This window comes from Ursus arctos, unplaced genomic scaffold, assembly GCF_023065955.2.
Source record: "Ursus arctos isolate Adak ecotype North America unplaced genomic scaffold, UrsArc2.0 scaffold_12, whole genome shotgun sequence".
Classification (NCBI taxonomy): Eukaryota; Metazoa; Chordata; class Mammalia; order Carnivora; family Ursidae; genus Ursus; species Ursus arctos.
The window spans coordinates 34,624,467-34,645,125 of record NW_026622786.1 but is presented as its reverse complement, the minus strand read 5'-3'; the positions used below and the strand labels follow the sequence as shown (position 1 = coordinate 34,645,125).

At 35.6% G+C, this 20,659-nt stretch overlaps 1 protein-coding gene across 1 annotated transcript in view; it reads right to left on the bottom strand.

Moving 5' to 3' along the window:
* SELENOF (selenoprotein F) overlaps positions 1-20,659 on the bottom strand; it is a 51,792-nt gene that overhangs the window by 20,122 nt on the left and 11,011 nt on the right. Inside the window, exon 3 of the mRNA XM_026497670.4 lies at positions 1,289-1,352. Coding sequence (XP_026353455.1) covers positions 1,289-1,352 — 64 coding nt within the window. The remainder of the gene's footprint in view (positions 1-1,288; positions 1,353-20,659) is intronic.

Genomic DNA, 20,659 nt, shown 5'->3' with positions numbered 1-20,659 from the left:
AAAGACATAATAAAATCTGATATCACAAATAAGGCTAATTGTGGTATCAAAGCTACTCCTAACCTCATGAAAATCTAAATCACAAAAGATTATTTATAAAACAAGTCAGTAAATATGAGTAATATAATTAAAAAGCAATTTCTAGGAATAAGGGTGATCAAACTATCATTTAGAGAAGTGATATAAAAACCAAAACCAACTGTGGTACAATTCTGAGTGTGAAGGCAAAAAAAATCAGCATAAGGAATTTTTTCCCTAACAGAAGTAGATATATTCTGTGCTATATTAGAATGTGTTTATTCTGACAAAGAATGTATTTACTTAGATGTGTATCTGCTTTGGGCCTCATATAAACTGTCCCCAAGCCAAACTATTATTCTATTACATTTCTGTGCCAAAAAGAACAATATGTTATTATAAATAATTCTAGGTCAGCAATAAAGGGCATGTGTGAATACAGGTAATTTAAAAGATAGTTAAGTCCAAAAAATTCTCTTGCCATTAAGTAAACAAGGTGAGAAGGCATGAGACAGTCAGCAGAAATAAAAACAAGGTATATAAAACAAGCACTCATGTATTTCAGTTACAAAAAACAAAACAGAACAAAATAAAAAACCCCACTTCTTTACCTTTATACAGTTTCAGTTTTATAAAACTGATTTTCAAATGACATGCCAGGACAGAATAGAAAAGTGTTAGTTCAAGTCCTCTGGAGATACAAAGCTCCATTCTTATTTGATGTCAACCAAAAGAATACATTTTCACAATTATCCTTTCATGTATTTATCCTTAAAATTTCCTGTGAGGACGTACATGGATGACTGCCTCTCCTCCACACCTCAAGTCCTACGGTAATTAATTCTCTTAACGATCTGTCGCTTGCACAGATCTATGCTCACTTACTCCAACTGTTCCTTATAAGCATTTTATATAAATCAATTTACATTTAAGATATATTAGAAAGGTATGTTATTTAAAGGGATTACATTTGTATCTGGTAAAACAAAGGCTCTTGTATAATTTATACTTAAGGAAAGGAAAGGCTCTCCTAAGAAAATAACTACTTCATCATGTGCTGTATCATACATTATGCTTACTTAAAGTAACCTTGTATTCAACAATTACTATAAAACTCTATCTCCATGAAAACAAAATGTGGAAAAAAAATACACTGTTGAGAAAGTATAATTCTAAAAATTCTTATTCTTGGGAATATTTAATGAAAGTATTCTTGTAAAATGTTGATTTTAAATTAAAGTGAAAATTTACTAGAGATAATTTTACATACCTTGGACTTGAGGGAACCTCCCCAATTTTCATCCACAAACTTCAAGAATAGCACCTGCATAAAGCTGCAAAAAGAAAAACAAGAATTTAAAAAAACTGGTACAGTTTTTAAGATTTTATTTATTTTGGAAAGAGAGAAAGAGAGACAGCACGAGTGGGGGTGGGAGGGCAGAGAGGGAGGGTGAGAGTCTTTCAAGCAGACTCCGCACTGGGAGCCTCATGCGGGCTCAATCTCACGACTCCGCGATCATGACCTGAGCTGAAATCACGAGTTGGAAGCTTAACCAACTGAGCCACTCAGGCGCCCCCTGTTACAATTTTTAGAATGTAGCTATTTCAGTTAAAATAAATATGACAGTTAAACAGATAAAGAGAATCGAATGTTCAGAGCTGGGAGAGCTATGTAGTTCTGATGGTTCTATGGAGTCTGACAGAAGAGGAAATAGAGGCCCATGGACATTAACTGATTGAGGCATTTAAGCCCAACTTGGATAAAGATTGAAGGAGATGTGGAGAATTGACAATGAATTTGAATAGGTAAGATGTCCTCGTAAGTTCTTCACAAAATTCTAAAGATTTCCTAGTTTTTTAGAATGCTAAATTGAACATAGGTTTGTATTCATCTATCCAACATAGATAATTAAGGAGAATTCTTTTCGGTTGGTTACAATTAAGCAATCAATGTTTTAAATTAAAACAAAACCTCAACACCTTTAAAATTTAATTATAGTATATACTATGTAAAGATATTATTAGAAAACCAGTAAAATATCATTAGAAAGAATTTTTGTTAAAGATTTATTTATTTGAGAGAGAGCGATTGTGCACACATCTGTGGGGGGGGGGGCAGAGGGAGCCTGAGGTGGGTGGGGCTCTCTCTCACGAACCATGAGATCATGACATCACAACCTGAGCCAAGACCAAGAATGGACACTTAACTGACTGAGGCCCTCAGGAATCCCTCATTAGAAACAACTTAAATGCAAGTATTTTCCCTTAATGAAATTCACTTGAATTAAATGGTAAATACTGCTTTTCTAGCTATACAGAACCTGCACAATTTCTTTATAGTAAAAGCTTGTTATAAAAAAACTCTAATGCAAAAATTTTATTGCAATGAATTCAGCTGAAATGGATTCGATGGATTCACTTTTTTTTCAGCTGTAGAGCCTGCCCATTTTTTGTCGGGACATGGGGACGCTAGGGCTCTAGGAGAAGGCAGGCAATTGTAAAAACATACCATAGCCATTTTATTTCTTGTTAGCTTTTACACTTTACTGTAGGTCTAAGAACTAAAGATGGGTTTTACTTTTTAAGTTCTAAAATAGAACTTCTAGGCAGAAGTTAGAAGGAACCCAAATGACTACTGACAAATGAATGGATAAACAAAATGTGGTATATACATATAATGAAATATTATCTTAAAAAGAGAAAATTAAGACACATGCTATAATATGTATGAGTCTTGCAGATAGTAAGCTAAGTTAAAGCAATTACAAAAGGATAAACACTGTATGATTCCACTTTTATGAGGAACTTAGAGCAGTCAAGCTGAGAGACAGAAAGTAGAATAGTGATTGCCAGGGGCTGGGGGAGGGATGACTAGGAGCTACTGTATATTGAGAATGGAGTTCCAGTTTCGGAAGATGAGAGAGTTCTAGAGATACATGTACACTTAAAGACAGCTAAAATGGTGAAGTTTATTTTATCTATCTATCTCACCAGAATTAATAAAGTTAAAAAGTCGTTAAGGCCATATTAAAATTTGGTTATTAGATTTAGCTTTTATTTGTAAGTTTGTGATCCCTTGGAAACTCTAGTGGAGATTCCATTACCTTACATAATGGCATTTCTCTACACCACTGTTTCCCAACATCCTCCATATCATGACACGTGGAAAATGGTTAACAACTTCATGGAGCACTGGGGTAAGAGGAGGCTGCTTATAACTGGAGATAACTAGCTTGGTGGGCCCTGTGCACCCCAGTCCCCATTTGGCTGTTGCAAGGACTGAAGGATTCCGTATCCCAGCAGACTTGTAAGGCATTCATGGAAAGCACTTCTCTGTACCACAAAACAACTGGTTAAAAATACCAGAAACATGTTCTTTAATGTACAGGTAGTCAGATGTGACTTTGTCCAGGAAAACTTTTGTTGATCTCCTATCCTGCAGGCACTTTCGGCAGGTTTTTTTTTTTTTTTTTTTAAAGATTTTATTTGACAGAGAGAAAGCACACGCATGCACCCTCAAGCTGGGGGAGTGGCAGAGGGAGAGGGCTCTCCGCTAAGCAGGGAGCCCGATGTGGGGCTCGATCCCAGGACCCCAGGATCATGACCTTAGCCAAAGGCAGATGCTTAACTGACTGAGCCACCCAGGCACCACAGAATTCTGTTCTTATAATGTACTATCAATATTCTATAACTTAACTGTGGAAAGGAAATGTCTTATTTATCATAACTACCCCCAGAACTAGACACAAAGCTTCTCAATGTATGTGTGTTGAATGGAGAGAATTATTCATTTAACAGAATTAAATACCTTTATTTTCATTACATAACTAAAAATATTTAGGGTTCCTTTGACATACTTGTAGAGTACATTGTGCCTAGTTTCAGTTTAGGGCAAACAAAAAGAAAATTTATCTCAGAGTTGCCTAACACTATTAATATCAAATTCTAAAAGCATGAAATTAAAAAAAAATTATATCTGATAGAGCAAGAGCATGCGTGCACACACAAGCAGGGGAGCAGCAGGCAGAGGGAGAGGGAGAAGCAGGCTCCCCGCCAAGCAAGGAGCCCTGATGCGGGACTGGATCCCAGGACCCTGGGATCGTGACCTGAGCTGAAGGCAGATACTCAACAGACTGAGCCACCCAGCTTCCCCCAAAAGCAATGATTTGTCATGCTAGTTGGCATTTTACTTATGAATTTGTGGTATTCATAGAATAAGACTGGTTTTTCATGATGAATAAGTAATTTAAATCAACTACAAATTATGATAAAATTTTCAGTGACATAATCATCAACATCTTTGGCATCACACAAATTCACGTAAGAAAATGTGTGCTACTTATAAGAGGAATTGTCTAGGGCATAAAGTATGAAAGGATTTAGAAAGGTTAAACCTGTAATTCCTTTACTTTCCCCCTTAGCATCTGGACTTTTTAAAGTAACATCACTGGCATAGAAAAAATGCTGACCTTCAACATTTGTGGAAAACTACCCAATGAAGGGGAAATCAAAAAGTTATGTAACTTTTATACAGCAAACTTATTTTTTATGTACAAGTTGGTAGGCCTCTTTTTTGTATGCCTCAAGAAGCTCATTTGTATAGACAATCTCTCTCTAGACACTAGTAGTTCCTTATTCCATTATATGATACTAACCCAAATAATTAAATGGAAACACATGGACACCCTTAGAAAAATATAAAAATGATATGCAAAACTGCATTTTTTCCCTTGGGAGTCCACACCTATTTCCATACAAGTTATGATTAACAGGTTTTCCTAAACTTTCTAAACCATCCTCCTGATGGAAAGCAAAAATATCAAACTATTTCAGCTTCATAACTGATTTACCTTATTAGTAACATGACTTTTCAATCCCCTATTTCCACCTCATTTAAAAATAAGTGGTTTTTAAAACAAAAGTATAATTAACATAGTGTTGTATTAGTTTCAGGTGTTCAATTCTATACATTAGTGCTCATCAAGATAAGTGTACTGTTAATCCCCTTTATCTATTTCAGCCAACCCCCTACCCACCTCCATCCTCTGACAACCACCAGTCTGTTCTCTGTATTTGGGTCTGTTTTTTTTTTCTTTGTTCATTCATTTTCTTTCTTAAATTCCACATGAGTGAAATAATATGGTATTTGTGTTTCTCTAACTTATTTCACTTAGTATTATATCCTCTAGATCCATCCATGTTGCAGTGAGTGGCCAGATTTCATTTTTTATGGTTGAGTAATATTGCACTGTGTGTGCGTGTGCAAGTATGTGTGTGTATACATACACCACATCTTTATCCATTCACCTATCGACGGACACTTGGCTTCCATATCTGGGCTATTGTAGATAATGCTGCAATAAACACAGGGGTGCATATATCTCTTTGAGTTAGTGTTTTCATTTTCTTTGGGTAAATACCCAGTAGTGGAATTACTGGATCATATGGTGATTCTATTTTTAAAGTTTGGAGAAAACTTCATATTGTTTTCCGCAGTGGCTACACCAATTTGCATTCCTACAAACAGTGCATGAGGGTTCCTTTTTCTCCATATATTTGTCAACACTTGTTATTTCCAACAAGAGGATATAAAAATTGTAAATATCTATGCACCCAACATAGGAGCACCTAAGTCCATAAAGCAATTATTAACATAAAGGAAGAAATTTACAGTAATACAATAGTAAAGGACTTTAACCCTCCACTTACATCAATGTACAGATCATCCAGACAGAAAATCAATGAGGAATCAGTGGCTACAAATGATACATTAGACCACATGGGCCTAACAGATGTATTCAGAACATTCCATCCAAACAGAGAAATATGCTTTTTTTTTAGTTACAGATTTTATTTGAGCGAAAGCATGAGCAAGGGGGAGGGGCAGAGGGAGAAGGAGAGAATTCCAAGCAGATTCCGTGCTAAGTGCTGACCCCTATGTGGGGCTGATTACCATGAACTCAAGATCACTACCTGAGTCAAAATCAAGAGTCAGACGCTTAACCAACTGAGCCATCCAGGAGCCCCTACACATTCTTTTCATGTGCACATGGAGCATTCTCCAGAAAAGATCACGTTAGGCCACAAACAAGTCCAAATGAATTCGAAAAGACTGAAATCATATCACGCATCTTTTCTGACCACAACTGTATGAAAATCACTCAAGAAAAAATCTGGAAAGAACACAAATACATGGAGGCAAATAACATGCTACTAAAAACTAACGGGTCCACTAAGAATCAAAGAAGATATCGAAAGATACATGGAGACAAGTGAAAATGAAAACACAATGATTCAAAATTTTAGGGATATGGCAAAAATTGTTTTAAGAGGGAGGACTACAGCAATATAGGCCTACCTCAAGAAACAAGAAAAATCTCAAACAACCTAACCTTAAACCTAAAGGAGACAGGAAAAGAAGAAACAAAGCCCAAAGACAGTAGGAGGGAGGAAATAATACAGATTAGAGCAGAAATAAATACATGGAGACTAAAAACCCAATAGGACAGATCACTGAAACCAGGAGCTTGTTCTTTGAAAACATGAACAAAATTGATAAAACTTTAGCCAGACTCATTAAAAAAAAAAAAGAGAGAGAACTCAAAATCAGAAATGAAGGAGAAGTTAACACCATACACATACAAAGGATTATAGGAGATTATTATGAAAAATTATATGCCAACAAATTGGACAATCACGAAATGGCTAAGTTTCTAGAAACATACAACCTTTCAAAACTGATCAATAAGAAATAGAAAATTTGAACAGACCAATTGCTAGTAATGAACTTGAATCAGTATTCAAAAAACTCCCAACAAACAAGTCCAGGACCAGATGGCTTTACAGATGTATTCTACCAAACATTTAAAGAATTAATACCTATTCCTCTCAAACTATTCCAAAAAATAGAAGAGGAAGGAAACCTTCCAAATTTGTTCAACGAGACTAGCATTACCCTGATACCAAAAACCAGATAAAGACAAAAAAGGAAAACTACAGGCCAATATCTCTGATGACCATGGATGCAAAAATCCTCAAGATATTAGCAAACTGAATCCAACAGTACCTTAAAAAAATTATTCACCATGATCAAGAGGGATGTATTCCAGGAACGCAAAGGTGATTTGATATTCAAAAATCAATGTGATCCGCCACATTCACAAAATGAAGGATAAAAACCAAATTATTTTCTCAATATGCAAAAACAGCATTTGACAAAGTACAACATCCATTTGTGATAAAAACTCTAACAATCAGATTCAGAGGAAACATACCTTAGGCCATGTATAATAATTTTTTCTCCTCTCACACAAATCTGACCAACCTCTTGTTTTAAAATTTTAGGGCTAATAATGAGGTTTTTATATATAGTCAACAGCCAAAAATCTTAATATTGTGGTGTTAACTTTGCTGTAATTAAAGTAAAATCATGTGGCTACAAAATGGTTCCGATTAACAGGTAAGACAAAACAAAACAGGTCTATGCAGTTTCTTACCAGATAACCAGATTACAAAATAGGTTAATTTAGAACATTGAACAAAGGTGACACTTCTTTTTTTTTTTTAAAGATTTTATTTATTTATTTGACAGAGATAGAGACAGCCAGCGAGAGAGGGAACACAAGCAGGGGGAGTGGGAGAGGAAGAAGCAGGCTCACAGCGGAGGAGCCTGATGTGGGGCTCGATCCCATAACGCCGGGATCACGCCCTGAGCTGAAGGCAGACGCCCAACCGCTATGCCACCCAGGCGCCCCAAAGGTGACACTTCTGAGTTACATAAATTTTCTGAAATAAAAAAAAAAAAAAAAGGCATTGCATTTAACTTTTACTGCTTTCATACCACCACCACAAATCTGTAAACTTGCTCCATGTCAGACCAATTAAATTAGGATACTTGGGGATAAGATGCAGTATCAGTACTTTAATTACTATTACTACTTTTAAAGGTACCCAAGTGATTGTAATGAACAGGCAGGGGTGAGAATCACTGCCTTGGACTATACTCGAGTATTAATAAGGCAAAAATTGCAAAATGAACAAACAGTACATAGGCTTTTTGCTCAAGAGACTAACCAATTCTAAAAGATAAACCAAGTAAGCATTGACCAGAGCGAGACAAATGCTGTAATATTGTTTACTTCCCTTATGAAACACTGCTTACAAACCACACACTCTTATTTTTGAAATCCTCTTTTATTTAAAGGCAAAACTTGAGCATTAATAAACTGTACTACTATCAGAAAAAATTGAAAAAACTTTGAATATTAAGTAGCAATATGAGGATAATGCTCTAATGTTAGGTGAACAAAGGAAAAATTTTAACTGCTGAAGAGAATTCAGATATGGGGAGTAACTATTTTCTAGGTCTACTGACGGCTTGCCCTTAAATGCAGGGATTTTAAAAATAAGGAAGTACGGCTAGAACACGACAAAAGCAGAGTATTACAGTATTTAGAGCTCTTAAACAAAAACAATTATGCACTCAAATATATAAGTGAGCCATTCTTCCAACCATTAATTGCATCCAGTATACTTTCTTAAAACCCAATTTTATTCCCTTTTATAGTGAAAAAATAAATCACACGGAAGCTATTTTTAGCAAAATTTGGCCAGTTAATTCTTAGGGAAATGTTTTCAACCAAAACTATATGTTTGGTAATCTGCTGATGTCTTAAAATTTTAATTCATTATTAATCATCAAATCATTCCCATGTTTTTTGGGGCGGCTGGGTGGCTCAGTTGGTTAACCGTCTGCCTTCAGCTCAGGTCATGATCTTAGGGTTCTGGGATCTAGTCCTGCGTCAGGCTCCCTGATCAGGCGGTAACCTGGTTCTCCCTCTCCAGCTCCCCCCAACTTGTGTTCCTTCTCTCGCTGTCTCTGTCAAATAAATAAATAAAATCTTTAAAAAAATCATTCCCATATTTTAAGATATTTTTCAAAATGCACAGAGTGCTAGAAGCAGCAAGCCACAACTACACATGGACAATTAGTGCACTAAATTTTTTGAGATCTAGTAGTAAAGATTCTGTCAAGATTTCATTTCAAGTCACTGAAGTAGCAGATGTGTAAGACAGTTGGTTTATCTGTTGACACTTGCATACACTTTGACTAATGGCATTCTTACAAAGGAACAATGAATGAAATATGGAGGATTAGGGAAGTTTAGCTTTCCAATTTTAGCAAATGAAGTTGGTTAATACAATTCTCTAATATTATATCCTTGAGATTACACTATTTTTAGGTGCTTTCTAATGAACTCTGAAAAAACAAAGCAATGACTATGTCTAAGGAAGCTAAGTTTAAAGCTTATTGTACTACACTATTAAAGTGCTATTTATTTTTGTATCTTTAGTTTCTGCCTTGAGATTGAGAAAGGTTCGAAACAAGCAAGGTAACATCTACCTTAATTTAAGTTCTGAGAAAGTAAGAATACACTGGAGGAATCTTTCATTAAGATACGATCACGTTCCATTAAAAAGCTCATTGAAAATGTATTAAAGTACAATAAAAGGAAACAAAAACCAAGAAATAAAATGTTTCTTTGACATCACCACATTCTAAATTAGACCATTCCAACTATGAAATGTGAGGGAGAACAGAAGGTTTATTCCAATATTGTGATAACAGAATTTGTTCATGTACCTAAAACAAAGAGAATTTCATAACGAAGAGTTAGGACTGTAATGATTAGACTTTCACCTGAAAACAAATACACCCACAGATACACCCCCCTCCCCATCTAGAGTTACTGGTATGAATAATCCAGGGTCATTACCTGGGAACAATGCATACAATTCTAATATTTAGGAAATATCATAGAATGAAGGGAAATAACCTGACATACCACCACTGTACTTCCTGAGGTCAAAACATCCAAAGAACTGGTAAAAATGACCCCGAGCTTGAATATCTTTTTTTTTCCCCTGAAGATTTTATCTATTTCACGGAGTGAGAGTGAGAGGGAGAGAAAGAGAGAGAGAAATCACAAGTAGGCATAGTGGTAGGCAGAAGCTCCCCACTGAGCAAGGAGCGCGATGCTGGCTCGATCCCAGGACCCTGAGATCATGACCTGAGCCGAAGGGAGACGCTCAACTGACTGAGCCACCCAGGCATCCCGAGCTTGAGTATCTTAGTAAGTAGTTTAAAAATAAAACCAACTAGCCCCTTGGTAATAAGTAAAAATATTTTAGAAAATGGCAAAGTATTTAGTATACAGTACTCAATAAAAATTCAATGCTTTTTGCTCCTAAATGTTTGAAAAATACAACCCATTTTCCTCTTAATTTGAAAAACTGAGATCCAGACAAAATATGGGTCAACACCCAAATACTCAATAGCTTCAAAAACAGACCACAGGGGTGCTATCATATGGCAGCAAAAGCTGCTTTTCAAAAGAGAATTCAATTCTGTTAGTGTTATTACCATACCAATATTGAACATCATTATTTGTCACAAAATGGGCAATTGTGATCATCTTTAAGAAAGGCGCAAATATCTGAAACAAAGCAACTGGCACAAATTACATTATGGTTGCTCTCTATAAAACTAAAGAGGGGAATCACCTAATAAATACTAAGATGCAAAAATAAAGCTATAATAATCCAAAAGCTTAAATATTAAGAGTGTCAATATGAAAGTAGAACAAAAGACACTAGGCTGTTCCACACATTTTTATTTTTTGCCCACTTTTTGACAAGCACACTAATCAATTTTAGAATTCATTACCGTACCCAGATAAGCTTTTAACACTTATTTCTCCAACAAGAAGACTGAAAAGGCAGTTTGTACTTAAGGGGTATGCTTTTATGAAGAGTTATTCTCCTTACTGTCCCTTCTCCCATCCCCCACATTGCATTAAGGGGCTACCTTGTAACTAGTTGAAGTCTTCTGTAGCCTTCTTTTGTTGAGACTACCAGTTTCTCAAGTATCTTTACTCACCCCTTCCAATCCAGTAAATTGATAAATCCTGAAGGTTTCATTGCCCAAATCTGTTTCAGATCTGTCCCTTCTCCATTTTTACTACCAATATGTTGGCTTAAGCCCTTTTACCTTGCCTCTGGAAAACGGCAATATAAGTTTTTCTTCCGGCAACAGAAAAATACAATTAACCGTCCTATCACTATTCTTCACACAGACAACAAAATTCATTGAAATACAAATCTGATGCCAGTTCACTGTTTATATCTTTTAATTTTGTTCCCTGACTACAGGACAGAGTCCAAACTTCTTATCAAAACACAAAGGCCCTACCTTCCTAACCAGCATCATCTCTTATAACCAAGCTATCTTGATTTATCTAACACAGCCATCTTTTTCATGACTTTGCCTTTTCACTAACTTTTTCGTCTGAGAGGACTTTCTCCTAATTATTTTCCAAGTTAGCATATAACAGCAACTTCTGTATAAGCAAGTGGTACTATTTACCTCAACGGTCAAAAGGTTGTATGTCCCTCCTTCTGTGTGCTTTCATAGCACCTGAGTATATTTTGTTTACAGCATACTTCTCACTGAATTTTTAAAAGAAACCAATGCATCTGGAAATAATAAAGAAACTGTACAGAAGGGTATAAAAGAAGTAGTAAACAATTTTCCTCTTGCCTCCCACCTGCCAGTCAATAACTTTTGAACAGTTTTTAGTTCTTCTGTTGATCACTTCCATAGTGATTAACGTGGCTATAAATAGAGTTCTGAATATATCAACTTTACAAAATTTATTGATTCTATCCTCTTTCCAACTTTTATTTCTAATTCTTTTAGTGGTTACCTAACACTGGATATTATGTCTTAGCCTAAAAAAATATCCTGCCAACTGCATTCTATTTCCATGCCTATTTCTTCTACTTGACTCCTTGAGGACAGTGACTATTGTCTTACTTTCACATTCTCGAAGACTACACCAAGAAGAAATATTTAATGTATAAACAAAGTTTATTTTGACTCTGAGGTAGGTATGTCTAGGAAATGTAGTTGCAAGGCAGCCTGGACACAGATCATGAATTACTTTAAGGGTTTATTTCCTTTTTAAATATTGTAATCTGCAAATGTGATAAAATGTTTTAATATGCTTAGATAGAACCTTGATCCTAATCTGTAAATACCTAAAAAAACTGACATTTTTAAATTAAAGATAGATGAAATGTCACATTTAGAGAATACCAAAAATTAAATATTTTCAGTTCAGTTAAATTACACAAAATATTTTAAGATTTCTGTTACATAGATATGATACATATATTTATAACCATATACTAGCTGAATAACTTTAGGTAAGATCTCTATGCCTTAGGCTCAACTATGAAATGGGGATAATAATGGTACTTACCTCAGAGCTGTTGTGAAGATTATATAAATTAATTCAGATAAAGGACGTGGAACAGCACCCTCATATAATAACTTAACAAATGTTAGTGGCCATTATTAAGTAAGTATTTGTGTTGCTATGCAGGAGTCTTAGTGATTCTTTCAGTGAACTAGAACTGCTGCCAAACATTATTCACATCTTTAAAAAAAGCTTCTTAGTGAATAATGTTTTTATATTCTAATTAGAATAATCTGTTGAAGACTTCTATTTGTTTCCTTTGAAGAATCAGTTCATGTATTGATGCTACATACACACTACAAAAGTGAAGCTATTTTAAGCAACTGTGAAATTCCTTTAGTGACTACAATTTCACGCACAGTTAGCTTCACCTCCATTTCATCCTTCTATGTTTTACACACCAGTAGCATCTCTACCAGTAGTAGATAGGCTAAAGCTTAATACATGCCATTTTCTTGAATAATGCTGCTTAAGCTGCCTTCAAAATTACTCTGAAACTGGCTACAGATTTTCCATGTAAATTGAATAGAACTAAATGTTTTGATGTTCTTTTACCTGAATTATGAAATACTATGTGATTTATTTAAAATGTTTGTTTGGGCCTTAAATAAGCCAAACTTGTTAATATATCCTCGAAAAACACCGAGTAATGGGAGTCATTAAAGTCTATGGTATACTGAAAAATAAAGATTTAATAATTTTTTTTTTAAAAGATTTTATTTATTTATTTGACAGAGAGAGCGAGAGAGCACAAGCAGGGGGAAGAGCAGAGGGAGAGGGAGAAGCCGCCCCCCTGCTGAGCAGGGAGCCCTGATGCCTGGCTGGATTCCAGGACCCTGGGATCACGATCTGAGCCGAAGACCTGAGCCGAAGACAGACGCTTAAGCATCTGAGCCACACAGGTGCCCCAAGATTTATTAATTTAAAATAAAAACTAGTGATGGAATTGTGTTAACTATAAATTCAAAAGGGACCTTCAAGAAGTCAGTCTGCTGTTTTATATTTAACTCATTCATTTTCTTCCAGTAAGTCTGTGAAGCAGGTATTCACATTTTCAAGAAGAGAGACAAAATAGAATAGAGGTTTAAAAACTTGGGGCTCTAGGGTGCTTGGGTTGGCTCAGTTGGTTACGCATCTGCCTTTGGCTCAGCTCATGATCCCAGGGTCCTGGGATTGAGCCCTGCTTTTGGCTCCCTGCTCAGTGTGTGTGTGGGGGGGGAGCTGCTTCTCCTTCTCCCTCTGCCCATCCCACTTACTGTGCTCTCTCTCAAATAAATAAAATCTTTAAAAAAATAAAATAAAAATAAAAACTTGGGAATCTGGAGCCAAACAGACTTGAGATGAAGCCAGGTTATGGCACCTAATTGCTTGGGTAACTCTGGATAGATAACACCCTCGTTTCCTTTTCTGTAAATATGGATAGTAGTATTACATTATATACAGTTGTGAGAATTAAATAATGTAGGAAGACACTTTAGCATATAATCAAGGTACAAGAAATACTTAAAGGTGAGCCAGTGTAATTACTACAACAAAACTGAAGATTTCAGGGTAATGTGCTAACTCAAAGTCACAAAACTAGTAGCTAAGATAATAATTTAACTCTCGCACAAAATTTTACAAACACAGAAAAGAGGATAAACTTCTAATAAACTATACATATATTCATATTTCCTCTCTATGGTCTCTGACTTGCTGGGAGTGCATATAAATGTGAAGGAAGGGTATTATACACAGAAAATGGGCATGCTACTATATGTTATGTAAAGTGGGTCAATTAGCATTGGTAATGGAGTGAGAAGTAGAAGGGATCTAACTATATTCTTAAAATTATTTTATGCACTACTTACATCCATTTATTCAAATCTAGTATAATACAATCATTACCAAAGATCAATATTTTTAATTTTTTAATATTATCTTAGTATATTTTTAAGTGAAAATAAAAGCCCCTTATCAAATACCTCACCTGTTGAGCTATTTAACAGAACCAGTAATGGTGTAATTTGGTGATCTGTAGCCTAGGCTTCTACTTGCATTCTGTGAATGAGACCAAGATGTTTCAAAATTCAAATAAAAAAAATCTGTAGAGTTAAAAAAAAAATCACTTTTAAGCTTTTCTCTTTCAAAATTTTCTTAAACCTCTGAAATCTGTTATGTATTAGATTCAAAAGATAAGCAGCAGAGGAATGTTAGTAGGAAAAGAATTGTAATTAGTCTAACTTGCTTTTTTCACAAAGTGATCATTTTTATATTACAAACATATAGTTTAATTTACTTTGTTATTTCTGCTTTTAAAGAATATCATTGCTTCCAACTGATTTGTCATCCGAAAAAATCTGAAAACCAATTATACGTTTTATTCTAAATTGACATTTTATTCTAAATTGACCACCCAGTTACCCCCTAAACTGACTTTAAAAAAGGGTCTCATTCAATTTCTGGAATAGGTTTGTCCTAAGAAGCAGCTCCACTTTATCAATTTTTTTTTTGAGAGCCAGTGAGCATGTGGGAGGGGGGTGGGGGGGTGGTTGGGAGGGGGTAGAGGGAGAGAGAATTTTAAAGGCTCCATGCCCAGCACGAATCCAATGAGGGGCTCAATCTCACAACCCTAATATCAAGATCTGAGCCGAAATCAAGAGTTGGATGCTTAACTGACCGAGCCACCCAGGCACTCTGGTTTTGAAATTTTTTTTAGTAAAATCCCTTCTCTCCAAATGTAATTTTCATACGCATTTAAAAATGATCAGAATGGTCATATTTTTAAAATTCATTATCGGGGCGCCTGGGTGGCACAGCGGTTAAGCGTCTGCCTTCGGCTCAGGGCGTGATCCCGGCATTATGGGATCGAGCCCCACGTCAGGCTCCTCCGCTGTGAGCCTGCTTCTTCCTCTCCCACTCCCCCTGCTTGTGTTCCCTCTCTCGCTGGCTGTCTCTCTCTCTGTCGAATAAATAAATAAAAATCTTTTAAAAAAAAAAAAAAAATTCATTGTCATATTTTTTTATTAAAATATGTCAATCAGGAGGACTCAAAAATTTGAAATCGGGTTATGTCTGGCATAATTAATTTCTGTATTTTGTTCCACATAAATAAGTAGTTGCGAATGGTGAAAAGTTTCCATACTACTAATTCTGTTGTCACATTTCTTCTTATTTTTCTTGATTCACCTAATTCAGAAGCTCGAAAGTGGAGTAACAGAACATTTTTTGTTCCAAATTTTTAAGACTGGCAAGTGTAATACTTCATGTTGTATCTCTTATCTATTTTTTTTAATTCTACTTTGCCAACAGCAATTATTGTTATTCTGAGTCCTCCAAATATTTTGTGCTTTTAATTAGCAAATCAGATACCACCACCAGCCCCAACTATTTGCCTAGGATTTATTATACATCAGGGACTATTCTAAGTAGTGTACATATATATTAGCTTGTTTAATCCTCATAACCACCCTATGAGATAGTAACTATTATTATTGCCAATTCATAAATAAGGAAATAGACATGGAGTGATCAAGTAATACGTCCAAGACTGTCAGCTGAGTACAAGCTTTTTTTTTTTTTTTTTTTTTTTTTAAGATTTCTTCATTTAACAGAAAGAGAGCGCAAGCACATTAGTGAGGGGGGAGAGGCACAGGGAGAAGCCGACTCCCCACTGAGCATGGAGCCCAACGTGGGGCTTGATCCCAGGACCATGACTTGCGCCAAAGGAAGTCACTTAACCATTTGAGCCACCGAGGTGCCCCAAGACTTTCTGACCCTAGTTTGGTTCCAGAGCCTGTGCTCTTAACCACTACTCTAAATTTACTCCTGATACAATCAAGACTGAATGAGCAGCAAATTAAGTTGAAATCATTTGTTTATTGGTTCATATTTTTGACTAATTCAGCTAAGTCAATTCTTTTCCTCTCTGAAGGTACTCTGGTTTCATCACTAGCCAAACCTTCAGAATGACAGCTCACAGATAAGGTAGGTATAAATGCGAAAGAAGAAGTACTAAAAACCAACTAAATAATTGATAATTATTTAATTAAATAATTAAATAAAAATATTTCAAAAGGAAAGCAGTGGCACTACAAGGATCTTGATGAACCAAGATCTTAAAGAGAACAGGTGCTAGCTAAGGAAACAGGGGCATACAGTTAAGGAAAAATATAAAAGTCTGATACTAACTATGTCCGGAAGAAGCTGAAATCATTAAGATATGAAAACCTTAAATGAATGAGGAGACAGGAGAAAAGGACCAAGCTGCCTTAATCAAGTTCGAATTCACAGAACTGGAAAAATTATAAAAAAGATGAGAAAAATAACCCATCTATTGAAATACTACATTTAATCTTATAAATCTTAGATAATAGAAGTTAAAATTCTTAATAGAAAAAATATTTGATTTATGCTTATCCCCAGGAAAATCCCAGGAAACCTTTAATCTGATAGTCGTGTACTGTTTGAAAAAATACATATTAAGGTTAACAGTCAGACTGCAATTTCAAAATCTGTGTTAGAAAATTAACTTCTCTTTTTATATTTATTTGGGATGCTTGCAATATCTTTATAAATAAAATATACAAATGAGAGATCTACATTTAGGTGAACAGTTATAATGAAAATGTTATTAATCGATAACTTTCAATATAAAGACAAATCTTATTTTTTATATTCAGCATAAATATATGAAAAAAGTCTTTCACAAGTGTCTACAAAGTTCAAGTATATTTTCAACATATATAAATATATATTTTTAAATCACCTTTTCTATGTCTACCAGTAGTTGATCAAGTTACTCCCTGGTCTACAAACTTCCACTGGCTCCCACTCCCTCAAGATAAAGTCCAGACCTCCTAGCATGGCTTGTGAGACTCATGATGTCCTGGTTCCTGCTTGTATCTCTGGACTCATCACTTGCCACCCTGTACTCTGGGTCCCAGTCTCCTGTATCCAGAAGATGCCATTTTGATTCCCTTTTCCTCTGCTCACCGGGTACATTTTCTGTCAATTTTCAACTTAGATCTTACCTCTTCCAAGTTTTGTTCCCTTTTCCCCTAGCACACCACACCATTAACTTGCCTGCTTACTGGTCTATCTCCCCTCTAGACTGTAAGCTCCTTGAGGGTAGGGACTGCCCTTCAAATTTTTAAAAAGATTTTAATTAATTAACTAATTTAGAGTGAGCAGGGAGAGGGGGAGAGGCAGAGTGAGGATCTCAAGCCAACTCTGCACTGAGCATGGAGCCCAATGCAGGGCTCGATCTCACAACCCTGACATCATGAGCCACCCAGGTGCCCAATGCCCTTCAATTTTTGTATCAGCAATGCCTAGGTTGGTGCCTGGTATATAGAAAGGACTTAATAAATGTTTAATGAAAAAAAAAAGATCATCTTTCCCAACTTCTTCTTAGTAAAAACAGCCTCATTCACAGACAAAAACTTATGAAATACTATATGCTAGAGGCCAGGGATTCAGCAAGAAACTGTCCTAGACTTCAAAGACCATAATTTTATGGGAAGAGAAAGAAAAGCAAAACAATAGATACAGTATAGTGAAGGTAAGTGCATATCAAGATATCCTCAGTGCTTTGGGAATACAGAGGTGTAGCTAACATAACCTGGGAGTGCTAGTGGTGGAGAGGTTAAGGGAGTTGAAATGAGGGAAGCCTTAGCTCAAGTCAGTAGACACTTGAGCTAAATCTTTAAAGACAGCTCAAGTAGAAGCTGTTTCCTTTAGTCATTGAGGGGGAATAAAGTAACCTTGCTTGCCTAATACCTGCTCTTTAGTGCTTCATCTCTCTGTACCCCAGTGCAACATTTCACATGGCTGCTGTGGCAGCCAATTGGTCTTACATTATTCTCTACTTAGCTAACAACTGGTTAGTGATCTAACTTGAGCTAGTAACAATCCCTGCCTAAAATATTTAAAGAATAGCCAATGAGGAAGAATTAATCCTTCTCTTGTGGGAAAAGCTAAAAGAACAACACTCAGCAACTGGCAGTTACTATGCTGTCCCACCACAAAGAAAAAGTTAGTCAGTAGTGGGGGGGAAAAAAGGTCCCTTCCCTTCCATCTTAAGAGTCTATATATTAAGCGGAAGTTACTCATGCTAACTGTATAAAATACTAACTGTATAAATATAGCACCATGATTTAAATATTTAAATTTAAATATTTTCTTTCATTAGTTTACATTTTTTCTTCAAACTAAAAATTAGTATGCTCTTTACAATTAAGCCAACATCCTAATATTTATAAATGGTACCTAGATACATAGTTATGAGCAAAACTAGCAGTAAAATAACTTATCAAAAAATATCATTCTAGCTAGTATTTGTGATGCTTACTAGTAGGTCCTTTATGATCAGAATGGATGGGAGAGAATGAGACCCAATAAAACTGATAGAGTACCTACTTACAGAATAAGAGATTTCAAAGATATTTTCTGCTACTTTTTTTTAAAGCAAATTTTATGCTTCTGGCTATCAAAGACTAAATTCAGCCTGTTGAATGAGTAAGCATTACTAAAAGTGATTAGCCTCATCTCTGGAAAAGGCTATAAACCATATGACCAAGGAAGACCCAAAATGAGTGATTCTGGTTACACTTCTTTATTATATATAAATTGCTAAAACATTCCTGTAATTTTCTCTTCTGAAGAATTTACATTCACAATGATCTAAACACACACATACACACACACAGACATGTTAAAGTATTTTTAATGTTAGGCACTAGTCTACATATTGCAGATTTTCACTTTTATTAAACTAAGACTAAATTAAACTATGATTTCAAAATTAAGTCTTAACCCAGGGCTGAGACAGAAAAAAATATTGTATATAATGTTACATATGATCATGTACCAACAACCTAGAGAGCAGTACTGGACACATTAAATCAAGTATTACTTCTATACTTCAATGTGGTTTGCATCTAAATGGAGGCTTGTCCAACATGCCATACTTTGTATGTCCAGCAATATTTCTAAGTGTTCCTGACATGTTTTGATTCCACCATTCACTGATTTTGTACAACAGTGTGCTAGCAAATGCTTAACGAGAAATAAGTACATTGTAGAGATGAGGGGCAAGGAGTAAAGAAAAAACAGTGGGTACAGCATAAAGTTATATTAGGATACAGACTCACTTGTATTTATAATTATTTCAGTTTATAATTAGTTAGGTGTATATTAACTGGTAGACTACTTGCTGCTGGGTATTGCTGAACTGTAAGTGCTGAGAAGTGTCAAGATACACACAGAGCTTAATTAAAAGTGAACGGGAATATAATCTGAGAAGTGTGTGATTCAAGATTGGTTCTAGTAAAAGTATCACAAAAATGGTATGCTATGAAGGATTACTGAGAATGGGCAGTAAGTAAAAAAAGCTTTTATATGTATTTGGTTTGCAATTAGGAATATTTGATACCACTTAAAGGACAGAACCCCTCAATTTATCCTAATTACAAGACACTGCGTGTGATAAACATCGTTTATTATAAAACACCCCTTGTTATTCAATTCTTTTAAGTTTGAATAAACTTAAAAGTTTAAGTTTATTCAGGAAATAATTATTGTTGGCTAAGTAGTAGTATGGACCATAGAATAATAGCGTTATGATTAGAGGATGATATACAGATTCAATCCTTTGGCAATTTGTCTCAGACGAATATCTCAAAAAAAAAAAAAAAAATCAAAAACAAACCCCAAAAATCAAGAGGGAAGGGTCTTACTAAACAAGTTAAGTCCTACATCTTTAATCTATTTAAAATCAAGTTTTTATTTTATTTTTTTTAAAGATTTTATTTATTTATTTGATAGAGAGCCAGCCAGCAAGAGAGGGAACACAAGCAGGGGGAGCAGGAGAGGAAGAAGCAGGCTCCCAGCACAGAAGCCTGATTTGGGGCTCGATCCCAGAATGCTAGGATCACGCCCTGAGCCAAACGCAGACGCTTAACCGCTGTGCCACCCATGCGCCCCTAAAATCAAGTTTTTAAAACTTGTTTAGATATGACCTTACATGCAATGAAGACTCATAGGTATAGAAATCTTTTAAGATTTTATTTATTTCTTTGACAGAGACTGAGAGAACACAAGCAGAGGGAGAGGGAGAGGGAGAAGCAGGCTCCCTGCTAAGCAGGGAGCCCGACATGGGGCTCGATCCTAGGACCCTGGGATCATGACCTGAGCCGAAGGCAGATGCTCAACTGACTGGCCACCCAGATGCCCCTGGAAATCTTCTAAACATGAAAATATAACAATGGTATATAGGAACCAGGAAAATGAAAACACAGACTTGCAAGCTACTTTGGGGACAGCAGGAATTTCAGGTTCAC